The sequence below is a fragment of the Elgaria multicarinata genome, chromosome 6, assembly GCF_023053635.1.
Source record: "Elgaria multicarinata webbii isolate HBS135686 ecotype San Diego chromosome 6, rElgMul1.1.pri, whole genome shotgun sequence".
Lineage (NCBI taxonomy): Eukaryota > Metazoa > Chordata > Lepidosauria > Squamata > Anguidae > Elgaria > Elgaria multicarinata.
The window spans coordinates 14,140,814-14,161,334 of record NC_086176.1 but is presented as its reverse complement, the minus strand read 5'-3'; the positions used below and the strand labels follow the sequence as shown (position 1 = coordinate 14,161,334).

The window sequence follows — 20,521 nt, the reverse complement described above, 5'->3', positions numbered from 1 at the left end:
GTGTGTGTGTATGTATGTATGTGTGTATACACACACACACATAATAATAATAATAATGAACTCCTAGCTATGGGATGGGGAGTGGGATGGAGATGGTTAGACCCAAAAGAGCTCAATAAAGACTGGGTATGTTCAATGGGTACAGAATGTTGACTGGCTGACTGAGGGGTGGGGGGAATTAAGTGTTCTGGAAGAGGGCATGACTGGCATCCTCAAAAGGAGAATTCCGCACTGCAACATTTTGTTGCAGCTCCCATGCATATGCTAGCAGTTGGAAAGGGACTGCAAATAAGATAGTTACTGTAAGCAACTTCCCTGCATTGGGGGGCAGATCAGGGAGGCACCTTTGGAAGAGGGATGTTCTGAATAGCTATTTGCTACCGGGCCAGGTTTAAGGTTCTTGTCCTTGTGTTCAAAGCCCTAAACAACTTGGGACCAGGATACCTGAGAGAGCGCCTTCTCCCCTACCAACCTGCCCGGTCACTGAGGTCATCCGAGGGCCTGCTCCTGGTGGTTCCACATAGATCCATCCTCCGATTGGAATCCACCAGGGGAAGAGCCTTCAGTGTGGTGGCCCCCCTCCTGTGGAATTCCCTGCCTCTGGAGGTCAGGCAGGCTCCGACCTTGTACTCCTTTCGGCGCCTCCTGAAAACATCTTTATTCCAAGAAGCCTTTCCTTAATATGCAGCCTTGGATCTCTGTTTTTGCTTCTTTTAAATTTTAACTGTTTTATTCTGTTTTTATTTTCATTTCATCTTGTGCACCGCTCCGAAATGTTTCAATGGGGAGCGGTATATAAATATTCTAAATAAATAAATAAATAAATAATAATAATAATAAATAATAGCTGTAGAAACATAGCTGAAGCTAGGAAGGGGGCTGCATCTTTCTAGAAGCCCTCCCTTCAAATGGAGAGGAAGAGGCCGCACAAGTGAGCATGCCTGGCATGGCAAAGTCTCTTCCTTCTCCCTTCTGGGAAAGTACCCCTGAAATGCAGGAGGTGCTATGTGTGTGGCTATACTGTTGTCGCTACCAGGAGTGGAGGCAGAACTGTTGTTGTGGCTGCTGGACAGGGGCACAAGCGTTGGAAAGCTCTCCACTTTCGGAACAGATGGGGTAGTGACCCTGGGCCCATCCAGCACAATTATGGCAAGGCTGGCCTGGACATGGCTACAGTATAAGAGGTGAAGGAAGCAACAGGCCACTGCCATGGCTTTGGTCTCCCTTCTCAGCTAGTGGCTGCTGGCCGCACAGGGTACGGGCAAAGGTCTTTGGAGCACAGGCATGCTTGGGTGACTGTAAGGAACAGCAGATGTGGGTGTCTGTGAATCTAGGAGCATTGGGTCACCGTGCACTTAGGCAAAGTGGAGCAGCCCACCTCACATGGTGGATTATGGAAAAGCCATGTTTCAATTATTTGGTTTAGTATCTTGATCTTGCCATTCAAATTTTCCTTCCTGGGCACCAAAATGTTCTGGGCCATCTCGGTTCGTGGTTATGGTTTGTGGGAGTGAGAACATCCCCCCCTCGAGAACTTTCACTGTGAACTGGGGCCTACACCCAATGCACACTTACCTGGGTGTAGGCCCCAATGCAGAAAACCATAAGACACCAACAAACCCGCATAGTTAGTGCATGTATGCTCGAAGTGCCACAGTGCTAGGGGGAGCTGGGTGGTGGTGGTTGAAGGAACCCAACTTTCTCCCATCTAGGAGACAAGCCATATGCATGTGCAACCTGGGAGGAAGGGTTCAGTTTCAGATGGAATTTGAGCAAAACGATTCAGCAAGGAAGGGCTACACCTTCATCTGTTGGGAAAAAAATCAGAGATGGATCCGTCTTAGTTATCAAAAGATTCATACAAGAGAGAACCAACATATGTGCTTAGTCTATGGGGAAACTTTTCATCAGATATTCTTCCTTAGCACATGGGAGCATCCATACAGGAGAGAAACCAGTCATGTGGTTTCAGGACGTGGGAAAAGCTCGAATGCTACATTAGCCCTTATGACACGCAAGAGGAAACCAGTAGGTGAGAGATTGTATACATGTGTGGATTGTGGGGAAACAGTCAGTTAAATATTAGAGTGTACAGTACATAAGAGAACCCACAGAGGAAACCATACGTATGTAACCTGTGGGGAAACGTTTTGGTTGCAAATTGCCCTTTAGTGTTCAGCGGAAGGCCCCTATGAGCAAGAAATTGTATGAATGCTTGGATTGTGATGTGATGTCTCTGCAAGGAATGATGGCATCACATTTTTACACGCAAGGGATCCCATACAGGAGAAGCCATACACACACACACTGTGGGGACTTCTTCAGTAGCAAATCGCACCTTACTATGCACCAGAGACTTGACACAGGAGAGAAACCATATCACTGCTCCAATGTGGGAATATAGGCAGTTGCGTGACACAGCTCATGATACTATGTGAGACAGCGCATGGGGCAAATAACGGGTAAATATTCTAATCAGTAGAGAGGTTTGACCCAATTGTTTCTGTGTATTAAAAAAATGCATACAAAAGATTTAGGCTGAGAAGAGTGAGAGAGGCATGTATGCCATGCAAGAGTCATAATGTGCATTGTAGGGTGAGGATGAACTGATCCTGGCTATATAGCAGGGATAGTAAACTTGTGGTGGTCCAGATAATATTGGACTGCAAGTCCCAGCATCCATCACAACCCACACATTCTCCACTCTTGCTATATAGGGGAGCTTTGCGGCCTGGAAGTCTTTGAAACAGACATGCAACAAAGACTCCCTAGAAAAACCACTAAGGCTGCAAGCCTATACACACCAGCATTCTAGCTGTTCTGGTAATCAAAACTCGTTGACTACAGACTGCGAAGGAAGTTGACGATTTTTAAAGCTTGGTCAACCGAATCCTCCAAGATCCAAATTTGAAGCCTAGAATTTAATCTGGGAACAAGTCTGTTTGGAGTATATGCAGAAGTGTGTGTAGATCCTTTGTCTTGAGAGTCAGCATTTTTAAGAAACAGTGAAACTAAAGATTTTGGGGAGCCAAATAGGTTGATGGACCTCTTAGCCACATCATGAACTGGGTAGTAAGAATCTTGCATCTTTATTTTTTAAAAGGCTTTCCCCCTTTTTAGTAGAATGTCAACTCTGATTTCCTTAACATAAATACTTTTTTTATTACAGTAATTCTGTGTTCATGCTCTCTCTCTCTCTCTCTCTCTCTCTCTCTCTCTCTCTCACACCCACACCCACACCCACACCCACACCCACACCCTGCCTACATGGCTGATTGTGTTATTAAGGGTTTAGACTCTCCAAAATTTGGGGTTTTCCCTGTAAGGTGGTTTAATGAGAGTTTCTTAGGTTGCAGTCCTACACACCTTTGCCTGGGAGTAATCCTTATTGAATGTAACATGGCTTACTTCTGAGTAGACATGTTTAGGATTGCACATTCTGGTGTGTGGCTGTTGTGTAACAGTTACATATGTTTTGGGGTGTGTGTGTCCCTGTATCCCCACTTTAGACCCCAACCCATTATACCTATAGCAAATTTCAGCTATCTCTTGTCAAATCCTACGAATTTAGCACCATAAATTTAGCTATTTTGGTGGGGGGTTATTTTAACTTTCTGGTGAGGGTTTATTTTTATTTTGGTGGGGGTTTATTTTTAACTTCCATGTTAAAACTAAGACAACGAACGTTTTATGGCAAATCTAACTGATTTATTGTGGCACGAACTTTGATAGACAACAACTTAATCCATATGAGATGCATGAAGTGGACAGAGAAGGTGCTAGGAATACATTCACATGAGGCCCACCACTCCATAAGCCAACAGGGTACATTGGGGCTAGGCCTTTAAATACTACTTACAGCTTGTGGAAAGGGAACAGTAGAGGTCATAGACCACCGCATTTCTGTAGCTTTCAGAATACTTGTTGCTAATGGAATCAGTGTTCAAAGGAAGAGTGTCATAAGTCCCATGAGAAGGCAGGTCCAGAATGAAGGTTCCTGAGCTCATTGTGGCACTAAAGCATGTGATCATGAGTATAGGAAAGCATGCCACCATCTGCCATACTTCCTGTGAGTCATGAGTTCTGCCCAACCAATACTTGAACTATGTTGGTCATGTGCTCTGATAAGTGACTTAACACAGGCAGCAGAAGCCATGAGATGAAATGACACACCCAGCCTCCTACATTAGAGCCACCTCCAGCAGCCACGTGGGCCTTTGGAAATCCACCACAGGTGGCATTGCTTAAGCATCAGGAGCCAGATTCCTGCACAACCTTGGTCAATATTTCCACAGGTTGGTGGCACACACCAAAGCTGTAATATGCGAACATTTTCTATATACGGGGTCCACGTGGCACACAGCATTGTATCTCGGTTTGCCTTAAGAAGCATATGGTTTGAAACAAGTTGTCACTGGATGCTGCATGCAGGCTGCTGTTAACACCAGAAAAGGACCCTGAGTCAAGCAAAAGAGATTCATCTCTTGTGCTCTTTACCATATGGCACAGGAAAAAAGCAAGTTGGACATGCACCAAAATACGGTTCTATATGAATGACTTATCCTGCTGACTTTAACTCATTTAAGCCTTGCGTGTTAACATCCGTTAAAGCAGGGGTGACCGACCATTTTTCTGTCGGGGGCCGCATTCCCTCATAGCTAATCTGTTGGGGGTCGCTTGTTGGCAGTGGGCAGGGCCAATGCCAGAAGTGTCACACCTTTCTTCATTCCATCACCTCCCTCTCCCTGTTCCTTCCCACCCAGCACACCGCCAGGGAAGGGACAGAGCACTTCTGGCAGAGGTCTGAACTAATCGCACAAACAGGGCCGCATGAAATTAGACCAAAGGCCACAGGTTGCCCACCCTTGCATTAAAGTATGAGACCAAATTGTAGAATCACTTGCTTAGGCCTATCTGTTACATGTCCATTATTTTTATTGGGAGTTGGCTAGGTATTTCCCCACCAAATGATAGAGGATGAGGATGGAGCGACATCTGGAGAAGATCTCATACGCCGGATGATCCCCTGAATTGCTGCACAAGGCAGAAGAGGGCTGCAGTGAGAGCAGTATACTGGCACACAAGCAGTTTTATGCTCAAATTGGGATAGCCCCTCTCCCAGGCTTGCTTAGCTGCCTGTACAAATTGACGATAGCTACATGCAACATCCCTCAGATTGACTGTGAGATCTTTGTGCCTCCTACTGCAAAGGCCACAGTTTGTGAACTGAAAGCACACTTCTGTCAGTTGGAGAAGGTTCTGGAAGGTCTCCTGAATAGCATTTTGTGTCTCTGAGGAAGGCCCATGTGTTTTGATAACTTTCTGGCAACTGGACATCAACCTTTGCGATTCCGTATGCAAGGCGTTCTTGTTTTCTGAAAAATGGGCCGAACATTTATCCCGAGGGTGTTTTATTCTGCTTCCCCAAAATTGCTTTAAAATTTCCTGCAGCTCTACCACATTATCTAACAAATGGTGGAAATCAAATTGCGATGCACACATTCTATCCATTATACAGCTCAGTGCTTTGATATGAGATTCTGGAAGCCAGACATGATTTTTACAGTCTTTGGTGTTGCCATTAACATAGTTCCGTTCTTGAGTGAGTCTTGTGGGATCCAAATCTACAAACACTGGACTTCTTGTTGATGGTGGGGTTGTTAATGGCCCCTCAGAAGTACTACAGACAAGTGGACTGGTGTGTTCTAATTCTGCCTCATTGTCTAGGCCACGAAAACAACTTGCATAGGTCAACTGGCAACTGCATCTGTCCATTTTATTTCCCACTGAGAAGGTCTCCTTAGCATCTTCTGTTGGGTTAGTAGAACACAGAAGTGATGGCTTTGAAACGGCGATGTTCTTACTGGGCCTTGCAGGGTCATGCAACTTGTCAAGCAAAAAGTAGGCCGGTCCATCTGAATTGTCAACTTTTCTTTGCTTCACATTCTCCTCTGTGGGGACAGTTAATGGACTGGGCAGTTTATATTTATAATCCACACGCAGGGCATCTCCTAGGAGGTCTTTCTCCTCTGGCTTCTGGACACCAGCATGGTCTGTAGATGGGCACCAATTCTGAGAAGTAGGCACAGCTGATAAATGGAGTGGTAGTTGACCTACAGCATCATCTTTTAAAGAGGTCAAATTAGCAACGGGGATACTTTGGCCAATAATTCCCCGGTGTTTGTCATCTGTCTGCTGGCCTGTGTCTGCATGATCGACCCTCGAACGAAAAGCAAGCCAGGACAAGCGCGTCACTATCCCTGAAGTGCCATCAGAGTAGGAAAGTAGCTCAGCTGTGTCTGAGAAACCCAGCCGTTGGTCATCTTCAGATTTTAGTGAGTTGCCTTCACTCGGCTTCTTGCTGGTATCTTGTAGCAGTATGCCCCCACGTGCCTGGCTTGATTCACACAAGATGGCATCACCGTTGATTTCTTTGCAAGGATCTAGCGCAAACTGCTCGTTTTGCTCCACCTCAGCAGGAAGAAGATCCTGGTCCGAGGTTGGCACGCAAGACAATGGTTTGCCTGGGTGACTGTTCAGAGCCCGGGACGGTTTGGTAGTTGTGTGGATTATTTCCTCAATCAATACGTAGCTGACCCCTGCTTCTGGCAGGACTTTCACTGTCCCCGTTGTATCCTCTATTGCTTCCTTGACATGATGTCCTATGTTTGCTGGAGCCCTGTTAGACATTTCTGCAACGTCTTCTGGTTTTCCTTTGCAAGTGGTGTTAAGCTCTTCCAGCTGGAAGGGGATTTCCGACATACTTAAACAATTCCTCCGGTGGACGGGCTTGTAGGAGGAGATCAAAGAACCGTCATGCTTCTTTGCGGAGAAGGAGCTAGAGGAGAAGTTTGAACTTTCTCTACCTTCTTGGGCACCCTGGAGTGGAATGGTAGAGACAGGACACACAAGCGAACCAGTGACTGACTTCGTTTCTAATGAATCTGGCTCCATCTCCATTAAGTCGGATGGAGGGGTGGTATTTTTGGCCAACTGGACTTGCTGTTTGGCTTGAAGACCATTAGAATTTCTCTGTGAGTCTCTCAAGGAGACCACCGCTGGTGAGCAGGAAAGACTTGAAAGGGCAGGTTCTGCATCGGAACACATATAATCAATGTTCTCCAGGGAGTGAGGAGTGAACGGGAAAGTCACGTGTGAGGTGTAGTTGGTCTGTAGGAAAGACCTCCTTTTCCTCAGGCTGTTGTCGCACCGTGGCGCCTTTCCCGGCCTGTGCTTGGGTGCTCTGCTCTGTCTTGACAGGATGTTTTCACCCAAGCTGCAACAAGTTGGCTCCATTGGTGAGCTCACCTCTTCCATACTGTGTAGGGACAGGCCTCCAGAACCTATGAATGAAGAAGAGGCAATCAATGTGGAGAAGTAGCTTTCACGTTGTGTGCATAAACAATCTGGTCCTTAAAACCAGTGGTCCAAAGCCAAGCATCACGGTTAAGCGTGATAAGCTGTTTGAGCCCCTGCAAGTAAGAGCTCAGTGGCTTTCCTGCCTCCAGTCCACCACAAGCATGAGACATTGGGCAGGTGGCGGGGAAGGAGCAAAGGTTGAGAGGCAGGAATATGCTGTAGAAATGTGCTCTCCTGCTCCGTAGTTGCTGCATGCTCCTCTCCAGTTCTCTGCCTAGCTGTGGGGCAGGGGGAGAAAATAGAATATATCAGCATCTTCATCCCCGCACATCATGAGCAGCATCAGCCCCTTTGTGCTGGGAGCAGGAGAAATTTTTAAAAAACCTTCCATTTAAAGTTTAAAAATTGGCTGCCTATACATTTCCGAGCCCAATTCAAGATGCTGGTTTTAACCTGTAAAGCCTTACATGGCTTGGGACCACAATACCTGACGGAACGCCTTTCCTGACATGAACCTACCTGTACACTACGCTCAACATCTAAGATCCTCCTCCGAGTGCCTACTCCAAGGGAAGCTCGGAGGATGGCAACAAGGGAGAGGGCCTTTTCAGTGGTGGCCCCCCAATTATGGAATGATCTCCCCGACGAGGCTCGCCTGGCGCCAACATTGTTATCTTTTCAGCGCCAGGTCAAGACTTTTCTCTTCTCCCAGGCAGTTAACAACATGTGCTGAGTTTGTTTGTTTTTAACTGTCACCAGAGTAGTTGTTTTAAAAGGATATTGTTGTTTTTATGCTTTTGTTGGTTTTAAATTTTGTATATTTGTTTTTAATGTTCACTGGTTTTAACTTTTGTAAACCGCCCACAGAGCTTCGGCTATGGGGCAGTATATAAATGTACTAAAACAAATAAATAAATAAAAAACAAGATATTAGTCCTTTGTATTTCAGTAGTAGATAGTGAAGGTGCTGATATCTTATACAGTGCTGATATCTCAGGGCTGCCTAAGGCTGCAGCCTAACTCTTTCCCTGCCCCCCACCGCTTGGCCACTTCTCCAAGCTCAATTACACAGCCGGCAGATGTGCACAAAGCTGTCTTTATCGTGCTCACCCAGTACTGACTACCACCTCAGTTGATCCCTGCAAATTAGACTTCCCTTCATCCAAAGAAGCTGCTGACAGAAAGCTGAACACCAAAGGAGATACGTGGGCTCAATAGACAAGGAGCTGGAAGCCGCCCATTGGAATATCTGCTCTCCCTGGTTAGCCTTAGGCAAACCATTAGCCTTAGACCCACCCAACCCAGTGGAGATCATCATGTTGAGCTAGACCTAGAGTGGCCGTGTGCCCTAATTTATAGCTGACAGGTCTCTATTTGAAGGGCTACCAGAGGACACCCCTCTATTCGAAGGTGGACTCTATTTGAAGGGCTGTCCAGTTCAAGTCCAGTTTAAAGATAACAAATCACCCAATGGACTTGGATTTGGCCATCAATGGTTAACAGCTGTACAGCTAATTGAACAGGCAGATGGGTCGCCCAGACACAGTATGGTGAGATGTGTTGTTTTTCTATTTCAATTATCTATCTATATATATATAAAAAAGCCCAGAGGCCTCCTCCAAGCCACTTATGCAAATAGGAGAGAAGGCAGAGGCAGTGGATTGGCCTACTGGTTGGTGATGTCACAATGACATTGCCAACCAGTGGGCCAATCCACTGCCTCTGCCTTCTCTCCTATTTGCGTTTTCTCTCCTATTTGCACTTATAAGCCAATCCACTGTCTCTGCATTCTCTCCTATTTGCATGTTTAAAAATTCTGAGCTCACGGGCGTTCTATGGAAGTTCCAAGAAAAATAGCTGCCATCTACCAAGATAAATTACTGCCATCTAGGGAAGTTCCAAGATAGAAGGCCAGAGGGTGCCTCCAAGCCACTTCTAGGTTTTGCCCTCTGGTGCCATCTAGCGACATTTCTCGGAACTGCGGCCTTCTATGGAAGATCCAAGTTCCAAAGAAAGATAACTACCAGGAGCTTCCGGCCTAGCAGAGGGGCCAAAACCCACTAACTTCCTCACCAGACTGCTCCTCTACACCTGTCGTATGATGGGCTTTTTTGCTAGTCCTATATATAAAATTCCAGAGTGCTCCTCTTCATCAGTAATAGTTTTTGCCCTTTGGCGCTATCTAGGGACGTTTCTCGGAACTGCGGCCTTCTAGGGAAGTTCCAGAAAAACAACTGCCAGGACCTTCCGGCCTAGCAGACGGGCCAAAATCCACTCTCAGTAATTAATTTGTCTCATGAGGGTAAATTTGATAGAAGGTTAACCTCCTCACCAGTTACAAAAATGTTAGCAAGGCTTTTACTTTAACGTTTCGTGTTAATTTGTGCTTACTTATATTAATAAGTGGCCTGAAGACATAAAGTTAAAAAATATTGATGGGAAAGAACAGGGGAAGTTGGTTCAAAATCTTAGAAAAGTGTATACCAAAAATATTGTATTCAAAGAAGTCCTAACAAAATAAATACACCTGTCGTATGATGGGCTTTTTAAAAATCTGCATCTAAATTTCTAAATCTGCATCTAGGCATATACATTAGCTTATGTAAATATAGTTGTTGTTGTTATTGTTATTATTTATATGGCACCATCAATGTACATGGTGCTGTACATAGTAACATAATAAACCAGCAACACCCTGCCACATAGGCAAAACTTTGTCCTCTTTTTAGGCAACATGTTAAAAGGGAAGTTATAGGGAATAACAAAATAACACAGGCTTTGCGTATACTACGCTGCCCACATGGTCAAAACGGCACATCAGCCGCATGTTCCTTCTGGCTCACCCGCTCGCATTTCTGCTGTGTCGTAGGATTCGTCGTCTGAACTGGTATCGCCAAAGCCAGGGGGAGGAGCCAAAACGAAGCCCCGCGCTTCCCCTTCCCCAACGCAGATTCCCTCATCTCCGTCCGGCCCGCTCCAAGAGCCCCGCTCGGGGCTGTCGCTCCGGGCGTTCCTCTCTCCGCTGCTGGCTGGGGAGACGTTGGCACAGAGGCTGTAGTACTCCATGGCGTCGTTCTCCGCCAGCTTAGACACCAGAGCAGAAGCGCTCGTTTCGCTTTCTTGTCGGATCTGGGCCTCGGACTGCGCAAGGGCGGGATGAGGGAGGGAGGGAGGCAGCAGGAAAGAAAAGAAACACTCCTGTGCTGCTCGACTTTCCTCTTCTTGGTCTGCCTCTGAGAAGGCCTTGTCGCTGCCCGACAGTTCCCGAAGGGTGGAGGGATAAAAAGGGAAAAACTCGGTCCTACTTGAGGAGCAGGCTTCTAAATCGTCCTCCTCCAGTGCGTCCATGGAGTCGCTGGAACTGCTGGTCTTAAGCCCCCGGCTCTCCACGTTGGCCGAATCAGAGGCTTCCGACAAGCTATCGTTCGTGTTGTCGTACCCATTGCAAAAGCTCTTTCCTTTGTATTCTGGATCCTTCCTTTCTTGCTCCTGCTCCCCTTCATCCTCAAGCGGGGGGCAAACGCTGCCGTACTTGGGCGAGTGGGCTTCGGAAAACCGGTCCAAGGAGGAGTCCGGCTCAGAAGATTCTTCGGAGTCGCTGCCGGTTCGAGATTCATAACCTACGAGTCAAGACACACACAAAGAGGGGTGGGTTGGGAGCGCCCCCTGCTTGCAAACGCCCCAGAACTCAACTGGGGCAAAGGCTCCCTGGGACAACCAGTTTTCAATATGAGGGTTCAGCTCTGCTGTGTGTGGAAAAAGAGCGCCTCTGAGCACATGCAGGATGCTATTCTCTTATTACTGGCCACATGGGCTTCTCAGATCACAGGGAATGGAGTTCAACAAGCTCCCCACAGGGTTCTGGGTTCTCTTTCCATCCCTCTCTGACCTGATCAAGAAACAGAACACTGGAAGGGACAGAGCTAGGGAGACTGGAGCAGTCTGTTCGGAGGCTTACGGCTAGCCCGATATAGCCTTGGGCCCTACCTTCTGTCAATAACTAGACTTAAACTCAGTGGGGCCAGATTTAAGCTGGATCAGCTATGCTGCAGAAGTGAATTCCCCCCTCGCCGTCCTTCCCAGGGCAACCCTTCCAGTCCCCTGAAAACGCTACACAGAGCGTCAGGAGATACTGCTGAATGGGGTGAGCAGTGGTGTGTGAGGGGAGGGGGGGTCCCCCAAAATCGGGCGAGGGCAGCCTTTCCGCTCGCAAAAAGTCCCTTCCTCTCGCAGATGGCAGATCCTGGATCCAACCTGATGGTGTGCTTTTCCCCTGTTTGCATGCCTGCCTGTCTTTGTTGTAGGAAAATTAACAAATACAATAATGATTGGCTGCTATTCACTTTTACGGGCGGGTGAGGGGGGAAGCAATGTACTGGAGTCACCACTGTGGCCAAGACTGCTCTGCCTTGCGCACCTTTGCAGTGACAGGAGAGGCGGCCACTTTTCCCTTAGCCCAGGCAGCTTGGATCGTACCTTCCTCTGCAGAGACGCGGTGTGTTTGGGGCTTTTTCTCTCCCCAGACAAAGATGGAACGGCTCACATCTACAAACATCCTGTAGTAGCCACTGATGAGACAAGCCATGTCTTTGGCGCTGTTGGATTCCAGCAGCAGGGTCAGCACCTTTGGAGGAGGGGAAGCAAAAACAGGCTGCAAAGATTCAGAAATCGACAGAAGCCTTCCTTAACCTGGGCCCCCCCAGACATGTTGGACTACAGTTCCCAGCATGGCTGGCTGGGGAATGCGGGGAACTGTAGTCCAAGTCCAACACTTCTGGAGTGCACCAGGTTGGGGAAGGAGGATCCACATAAACTTGTATCTACCTAACTCATAGATTCTTGGATTAGATCCAGGAACGGGGCTGCAGCAAGGGAGAAGAAGGTTCAAGCCCCCCTCCCCATCTCCCACAATCCTGATAATTCCCAACTCTTTTCCAGCTGAAGTTACCATCATTTTTTTAAAAATAATAATTGTATATTAAGTGCAATGATGTATTTAACGTCAGTTCTAGTTTGGCCCTGCATCACAGCTTGAAATGGGCTGAAAGAGGAGTCATAAACTGCTGGTATGATCAGTGGCTTTTGGCTCACTTTTCTTTCATCCCAAGCAAGGGTGGGGTGGGGTGGGGTGGGGAGACACTTTACGTCATCTCAGAGGTCTGGTGGGCCTTGGCTTGGGCTACAGGCCCAGTATCATGAGTGGGGGTGGGGAGTGTTACATTCTAGATCATGCTTGAGGATGTTTATGCAATTTTATTCCTGTGCATTTATGTGGGGTTATCTTGTTAGATCTTACGAGATTTTGCTGGAGCCAAACAGAAGTTGAACAAAGAACATTCTTGAGCAGAGAGCTGCTGACCCTGGCACAGACAGGGTCCTTGTAGAGCAGACTTCTCCAGCATGGTGACCTCCATACTGTCATGTCTGGCAATAAATCCAAATCAGGCATCCAGAAATGTAAGGAGCTTCAAACAAAAAGACCAAAAGAAACTAAAGGACATCAACCAATCCTCCAGTTGTTGAAAATGGACATGCCCTTTTGTAGAGAGGCGAAGCGGGGCCGTGTTCAGAGTGTGTACTGGGCCCACAGAAATGATGTTTGGATCTTGAGGGTACAAAAGTCTGGGTTACATGGAGCATTCATTGATCCCACCTGGTTTAAGATAGTTCCTCATAACCTCTTTATTATTAAAGCATACAGCTGCACATTTTGGACAATGACACAAAATAGATCTCCCAAAGATCTCTTCAAAGGATTGTTAAAGTCATAATTACCTTTATATCTTGGAGGTAGATTTTTACCATGCTCACTTTGTCCGATTCTTCCGCAAGCTCCAGCTTGCTGATGTTAGAAAATTCTGCCAGCATGGTTACAATATTGAGTTTGTTATTAACAACTTGACTGATTCCATATTTGGCTCCCACCAGGAGGGCAACACACGATTCTCTATCCTGTAGCTACACGGGATAAAGTAAACTCCAGCTTAGAACACTTTATCCATGGTGAGTTCATGCATGCACGTTCATCACTCAATGGCCCAAACATCACATTGATGACTTACATGGGTGAATCAGTCTTTATGCTTCAAACACTACTTTCATACTACTGCATTCAATATTGTTCAACGGAAGATGTTAACGCTCCCAGTTGTGAGTCATGGGATAGAACTGTGTGAATCGATCCCTATTCTATTGAGGAAGAGGAGACTGTTGGCCAAGCTTGCTTCAATGCACTGTGGCCTCAAATAGGCATTTCTGAAAAGTTCAGAAACTCTTCTAACCATGTCTCTCCAGCTAACATTGAAACTAATACATAGAATATTGTACTGTTCTGGAGCCAATATCTCCAGATTGTTGGGTTTTTAGATTGTTGGATGTTTTATTATGTTCTTAATGGTTTTAATTTTTGTGAACTGCCCAGAGAGCTTCGGCTATTGAGTGGTATAAAAATGTAATAAATAAGTAAATAAATAAATGGTAGCAGGAGCATTTTCTCATACTCCTGTCTCTACTGAAGAGGAAGCAAGAAATAAATAAGAGAGTTGTGTCTTTAAGTAGAGTTTTCATTGTCAAGCAATATTCCTTCAAGTGGGGTGCTCTGTATCAGCCTAGCACTCCGAAATCTAGAATTCAGACTTTCTTTGCTTTGCGGTGTTCCTGAAGACCCAGAGAAAGATCTCACAAATCATGGATGGGACATGCTTTAGAAATATATTTGACATGTGGAGTTCAATGATGGAATGTGAGTATTCACAGTAAAAACAACAGAAAATACATGGAAGATAAATCAGAGCATTGCCTTATTACATCAAACAAATAATAACTGTACCATGAGCGTGGCATTAAAGATTTTTCCTCCATAGAGTTTCAGGTCTCCAAGAATCTGCAGGTAACACAGACGCACCTGTGCGGCAGAGAGAAGGTGCTGCAATGGTTGAGAAGAATGTGCAAGGTTAGGTTAACGTGACCAGATCTTGTCCAAATCAAGGGGGTTGGGAGGCACTGGGATCCTTTACTAACGTTTGAGATGCTCAGAGTGCATGTGACAGGATAGGGCTGAGGGCCCACGATGTTCTGACGTTCAGTGGTGGGGAAACTCAGGTTTGGGGGCCAGATCCAGCCCCCCATGGTTCTCCAGTCAGCCATGTCCTCTTTCCCTGGCCCCACTCCACTGCTTGTTGGGGGGTTCCCTGGCTTTGATGCAGTTTCCCCTATTCTTAAAGGTTGAAATGCTTCTCCTAAGGCTTAGTTACTGGCAATAAGAAAATATGGTAGTTTTTTTGGCCCCGCCCCTTTTCCTTCAGCCCCGCCCACCACTGCAATGCAGCACTGGAGAGCTTCTCTGAAATGGAATGTGGCCCTCGGTGTGAAAGAAGTTCAACAGCCCTGGAAAACTGCAAGGGCCGTGGGTAGCACTTACTCAATTATTCACAAGCAATAGCTATATTGGTTACTGTTACGCAAGTTAGCCTTTGAATGTGGCACTATATAGAAGCCGTTTTTATCTATATGCATAGTGTGTATACACACACAGCTCCAACAGTCACTGCTGCAAGCATCTCCTCCTATCCCAGCAAGGAGAGACCTGCTACTTCCCACTCACTGTCACAGTAGCCTGTGTCTTCTTTGAGAAACAAAGGTAGCTGCATCCTCTATCTTGGGTGTTCTCCTTCCTTTTTATTTCTGACATTTGTTGGCATTTGGGAGGGGGAAATGCAGCTGTCATCAGAGAGGTTAAGGAAGGGAGATAGCTGAGCTTATGGTCAGTCGAGCAAGAAAAAACGTGGCATTCATTAAGACGATGATTTGATGTTGCCATCTCTCGCCGTGCCAGGAGTGTGGGTGCCTGTGATAGCTGTGATGGAGCCCGTGAGCAGCCACTACAACTACAGGGAGGCTTCAGTATATACAGCACCTCTTAAAGAGGCTAACGTACGACCCACCTCATAGGTTTAAGAGTTTACCATTCATATCACATCACATCTGTACAGCCATATTTTTTCCATAATGTTTCCTGTCTATTAGTCCATTAGAAATTTGGAATGAACTATCCAGCACCTACACCGGAGTACTGGCTAAGCTCATGGAACAGAAGCACTCAGATGTTCACTCCGTGTAACAGAGCAACGTCTTTGGAGAGTTCTCCAGTAAGGTGACCTTTCACAGAAATGCTAACGCCACATTACCTTTTGTCTTGGATCCAGCAAAAGCTGATTCCTCTTCATGTGAAAGCTAATGGCCTTTTTGATGTCTTTGCCTCTCATGTTTCGGAGTAAAGTCGGGGAGATAAAGTTTTCTATTCCCCAGTCCTTCCTGTAACGAAAACAAACAGAGGGTAAGCAAACAGACGACATCCCTGCAGAAACTCCTTGTACTGAAAGTTATCACCTAATAACGGTTAGGGTTTGGAATCGGAATTCAAGAATGATATTTAAGCTTGGGGGAGTGTCTCAGCATTTAGATCAAGAGGTTACATTATTAGATTGCTGGCATGTATGAAAATTGTTAAACAGAAGATACGATCTTTTGTATCATGTCCACAGCAAAATTATTAATGGGAAAATTTTGAAACCAGAAAAAAGTTCTTTCCAGGTATATCAGTAGTTTGATTTAAAAAAGGAGGGATATGTCAAATGTGTTGCAATTAACATAACAAGGTTTAGAAAATTTATTTATTTATTTATTTATTTTATTACATTTATATACCGCCCCCCAGCCAAAGCTCTCTGGGCGGTTAAAGGGGGAATAGCAGATATGGATGGGCTTAAATCAACATGGCGCCCTCCAAATGTATTGGACTACAAGTCCCATCATCTCCAGCCAACAAGGCCATGGCAATAAGACCCCAAATGTAGACTTGGGCATGTCAAGTCAGAAGGATTTATTTTATTATTGCATTCATATCCCACCTTTCTTCCATTGTGGAACTCGAGGTGGTTACATGTGGCGCCAAGTGGTCTCCCCTCCAAGCACTGACCAGACTTGGACCTGCTTAGCTTCAGAAAGGTAGCTGACTCATGTGCCTTTAGACCATGTCTTGGGACCTCAGGAAAGAGATGCACCTGAGGTCTTGGAGACCTTCTGCTGGTCATAGTAGAGAAGTCTGGTCTAGATAGACCAATTATCTATCGGCACCTCCTTATGTTCATAGCACTTAATTCCTGTGTCCAAGGTGCAACAAACTTCTTCCTTATACAGCTGTGAGTTTGCCATCTGTGAATGGGTCTTTCACTATAGTTTTTCCTAAAGTAATTCTAGTGGGAATTAGCATCTTTCAGTTTCCCAGTGAGCATTTATTACATTTTGTATCCCACCCTTTCTACACGAAGCTCTGAACATTATCCATGAACATTATCCATTTGATCTTCAAAACAATTCTGTGAAGTAGGTTTCGCTGAGAGCCAGTGAATTAATGACTGGCCCAAGGTAAAATGGTGGCTGGGTCCACACGACACACTAACCCACACCCAGTGGTTGAGTGTGGGTTTTTGTTGAGCCATGGGTTAGCGTGCTGCATTCAGATGACACATTTTTCACAGGGTGGCTTAACCATGCTGTGTGGCGTGTTAACCACCCCGAACAACCCAACAGCAATACATGGTTTTTTAAGGTGGCTTGTTCAAGAAAAATAAGCCACACGGCATGGTGAACAAACCACCATGTGGAAAATACGCTGCATTCAGACAACACAATCACCCACGGTTCAACAACAATCCACACTCAACCACTGACTGTGGGTTAGCGTGTCGTGGGAACCCAGAGTGTTATCATTAAGTGGGGCTTTTAACCTGGATTTCCCTGGTAAAAAGTCCAAGGATGCCACTCACCATGACATGCTGGCATTACACACATGCTATAATACCATACATGTGTGACTCACACCCCACAGGTGTGTTTCATGTTATCTTCTACATGGACATACTCTCCACATAGGGAATGCATATATGTGCAAGGTGTCCTTAAAGGGGCAACTGAATGCAAGGCAGTCACCTATGAGCTAGTATTTCCATTTTTTAAAGGCACAGAGACACATTTTCACTTACTCTATATACTTCAGAGAGACTTTCTGTGGCTGAGCGCAAGTGATGATCCGCTCTTGTATGTGCAGTGCAGCCAACCGCAAAGCAACGCTGCACTTCATCTCGACAGCAAACCTTTCCTGGAGCACATCGCTGCAGCTCTGAAATGGACGCAGCCAGGTTAGCCAGTGAAGAGAAGCACGCTTCCATTGACACCATGGGCAGTGGAGGCTGGTGGCTCCGATGTCAGTGGGGCTGTGAATCCGTTCCGGGGTTCAGCCAGAACCAGCCAGAATTATAAAGGAGCTCTCCAAGGTGCTGAACGCTATATCCCAAACAGGTTCAGCTCCTTGGACAGCTCCTTTAGAGCTCTGACTGAAACCCGGAGCAGATTGACTGCCCCATTCACTTCAGAGCCACTAGCCTCCACGGATCAAGGGTGGGTAGAAGGTAGATCTGAGATCTGGGTGATGAGCAAGGATTTCTCACTCCTAATTGTTTGGGAATAGCAGCAACAGTATGACTCCCCCCCCACCGCCCGTCCTGCCATCCCAAATTATATTGCTGAAATAAAGCTTGGGGTAACCAGGGGGGTTTCTATACATGGGGAGAGCCCCGTGGTGGCTGTGGATCTGCGCTGCGTCAGTGAGATGATGCAGGCGCAGCTTCGCTGGGGCTTCCCTGCAATGCTGCGGTGTGAAAAAGTCAAGGGTTTATCGCGAAGGCGAACAGCGATTGGTCGCCTTCCACTAGGAAGAGGCCAGGGGTGGCTCTGGTACCCGGATGGCCGCCCAGAACCCCTGTGCTCCCTCCTCGGTGTCAGGTTTACCTGGTGCCACCTGGGGGGAGGGAAAGTGTGGGGTTTGAGAGGGAGGCGGTGCCAACCTGGCACCATGAAGACAGCCCCCAGGAGTAGATTTTTTTTTTGCGTAGGAGGACTATGAGCTCCATTCAACTCTGGTACTCAAAACGAATTCCTGGGCTCAGAATCCACTAATTCTAAATGTATATCTTTTGCACCAGCTGCCAGCTGGGTAGATCTTGAGGTTCTGCCCACCCCTCACTTACACCAAGCCATTCCCACCCAATCCCCACAAGCAATCTTTGCTGCTCTTGGTATTATCAGACAGATGGCCACAGTCAGTTACTGAACTTCCCTGCTCTGCTGTGGCACTCCGGATTGGTTCACACACGCATGTCTTAACTTCTCGGTTACCGTATCAAATGGCGACCGCGTGAATGAACCTTGTGGATCAAATATCACACATAGAATTGGCATATCATCACAAAAACAAAGCTTTCCAGTGGAGTCACTGCGCCTTCAGCCACATGAGATGATGATGATGTGCAAAATCAAGGAGGATACATGCATGTGTGAAAGCTGCCCATTTTTTTTCCTGCCAACATTTCCTCTGTATGATTGACACATGAACTTAGAGCTGCAAGACGTAGAGAGTAAACAGAAGGACAGAAGTCCCTTGTGATGGCCACCACTTTGGATGGCTTTAAAAGGGGGTTGGATAAATTCCTGGAGGAGAAGGCTTTCGATGGCTACCAGCCCAGATGGCTCTGTGCTACCTCCAGTATCCGAGGCAGTAAGCCTGTGTGCACCAGTTGCTGGGGAACATGGGCAAGAGGGTGCTGTTGCATCATGTCCTGCTTTGTTAGTCTTGGTCAACAGCTGGTTGGCCACTGTGTGAACAGAGTGCTGGACTAGGTGGACCCTTGGTCTGATCCAGCACCAGGGCTCTTCTTATGTTCTTATATGTGTTCTTATAAACACAAATATGAATAAACACACACAACGAACATACAAATACAAAAGAATATCATGTATAGCCCTAGTTTACTTGCTTTCATATTTGTATTTGTGTTGTATCTACGAGTCACATACGTGAGACAGACATGGATGGGTTATCTATGCAAACACTTTCAATGGGATGTGAAGGCACCAGAGGTGCTGCAAAGGTATAAAACTTGAGAAATACCTCTTGGCTTTCTCTGTGTTGCTAAAAACCCAACCAAGGCAGACAGGACTACAGTCTGACACATGACGTATTAGCCCATCACCTGCAAGTAGAGATATTCAAAGGCAACGGGATCTTGCTGCAACAGATGCAGAGGGTCTCTCGGTATAAAGCAGACTCTGAAGAGGCACCGATAGGCATGAGATTCTTTCCTCTGAACTACCTGAAATGAAGAAATAGGAGAGCTTCCTTTCTTTATTTTTTCTTTATTTAAAATTAAAAAATTGGCCACTTTTTTCTCCTCCCCCCTTTTTTTTTTGCTGCCTTTCCGAACAGGAGTCCTCCCAGGGCGGCATACAACTATAAAACACCTAATTTAAAACCGATGCAGTATTAAAAATGATAAACCTATCGGGGGGAAAGTGAGAGTAAAATTGTAGGTTTTCAGAATAACCGCTATCATGCAGCTATCCCAACTCTAGCTCCTTAAGAACATCTGATGTATTTTTTTTAATTATTAAGCACATGCTTCTGTTGGATTGTAATAACAATTGCTTGAAAAACTGTGGGCGATTCCTCCTGAAATTCCAGAAGAGTTGCAGAATAAGATTTGGAGTTATCAATGAGATGGGGCTTTAGCATCCCATTTAACTCATTGCCTCTTCCTGTGGGTAGGAGAAGCAGAATAAACTATGCTGAATACTAAATATTTTGGAATTAAATATGCAAAGCAAGAAAACTTGTGTATGGCTGGTTTGTGCAATTTGTAGGGCTGTGCACTGCCTCAGGCCAAATCCCCAAAAATTGAGGTGAGGGCCCCCGATTTGGACTGCCTCAGCTCAGTTCCGGGTTGGCCCGAAGCTGAAGCAAATTGGTACCGAAGCCTTGGGGCACTTCGGGCCACTTCGGAGTGGCGCTGGGCCCTCCCTCCCTCCTGGGAAAGCTAGCATAAGGCCGGCCGTGAGCCCATTGGAGTCACCTCCCTCTCCCTGCCCTCCCCATTCAGCTGCCGTCACATCACTGCCGCTGCCACATCGCCAACGCCAACATGGAGGTATCGCTGCCACCGCCGTGCCACGATTTCAAGATATCATGGGGGCTCTGTTTTTTTGTATATCTATGGCCGCAAACTATGCTGGCCATAAAAGGAAAATGGCCCTTTGTGGCCACCGTTTT

General features: G+C 46.3%; 1 protein-coding gene across 1 annotated transcript in view; it reads right to left on the bottom strand.

The window, feature by feature from the left end:
* Nucleotides 1-4,087: 4,087 nt before the first annotated feature.
* Nucleotides 4,088-20,521, bottom strand: part of FRMPD1 (FERM and PDZ domain containing 1) — a 39,139-nt gene continuing 22,705 nt past the window's right edge. Inside the window, exons 8-15 of the mRNA XM_063129074.1 lie at nt 19,449-19,568; nt 17,403-17,539; nt 15,546-15,672; nt 14,189-14,284; nt 13,135-13,317; nt 11,836-11,983; nt 10,203-10,979; nt 4,088-7,343 (exon numbers count right to left, since the gene is read on the bottom strand). Of these exons, the coding sequence (XP_062985144.1) occupies nt 5,008-7,343; nt 10,203-10,979; nt 11,836-11,983; nt 13,135-13,317; nt 14,189-14,284; nt 15,546-15,672; nt 17,403-17,539; nt 19,449-19,568 (3,924 nt within the window). The 3' untranslated portion in view covers nt 4,088-5,007. The remainder of the gene's footprint in view (nt 7,344-10,202; nt 10,980-11,835; nt 11,984-13,134; nt 13,318-14,188; nt 14,285-15,545; nt 15,673-17,402; nt 17,540-19,448; nt 19,569-20,521) is intronic.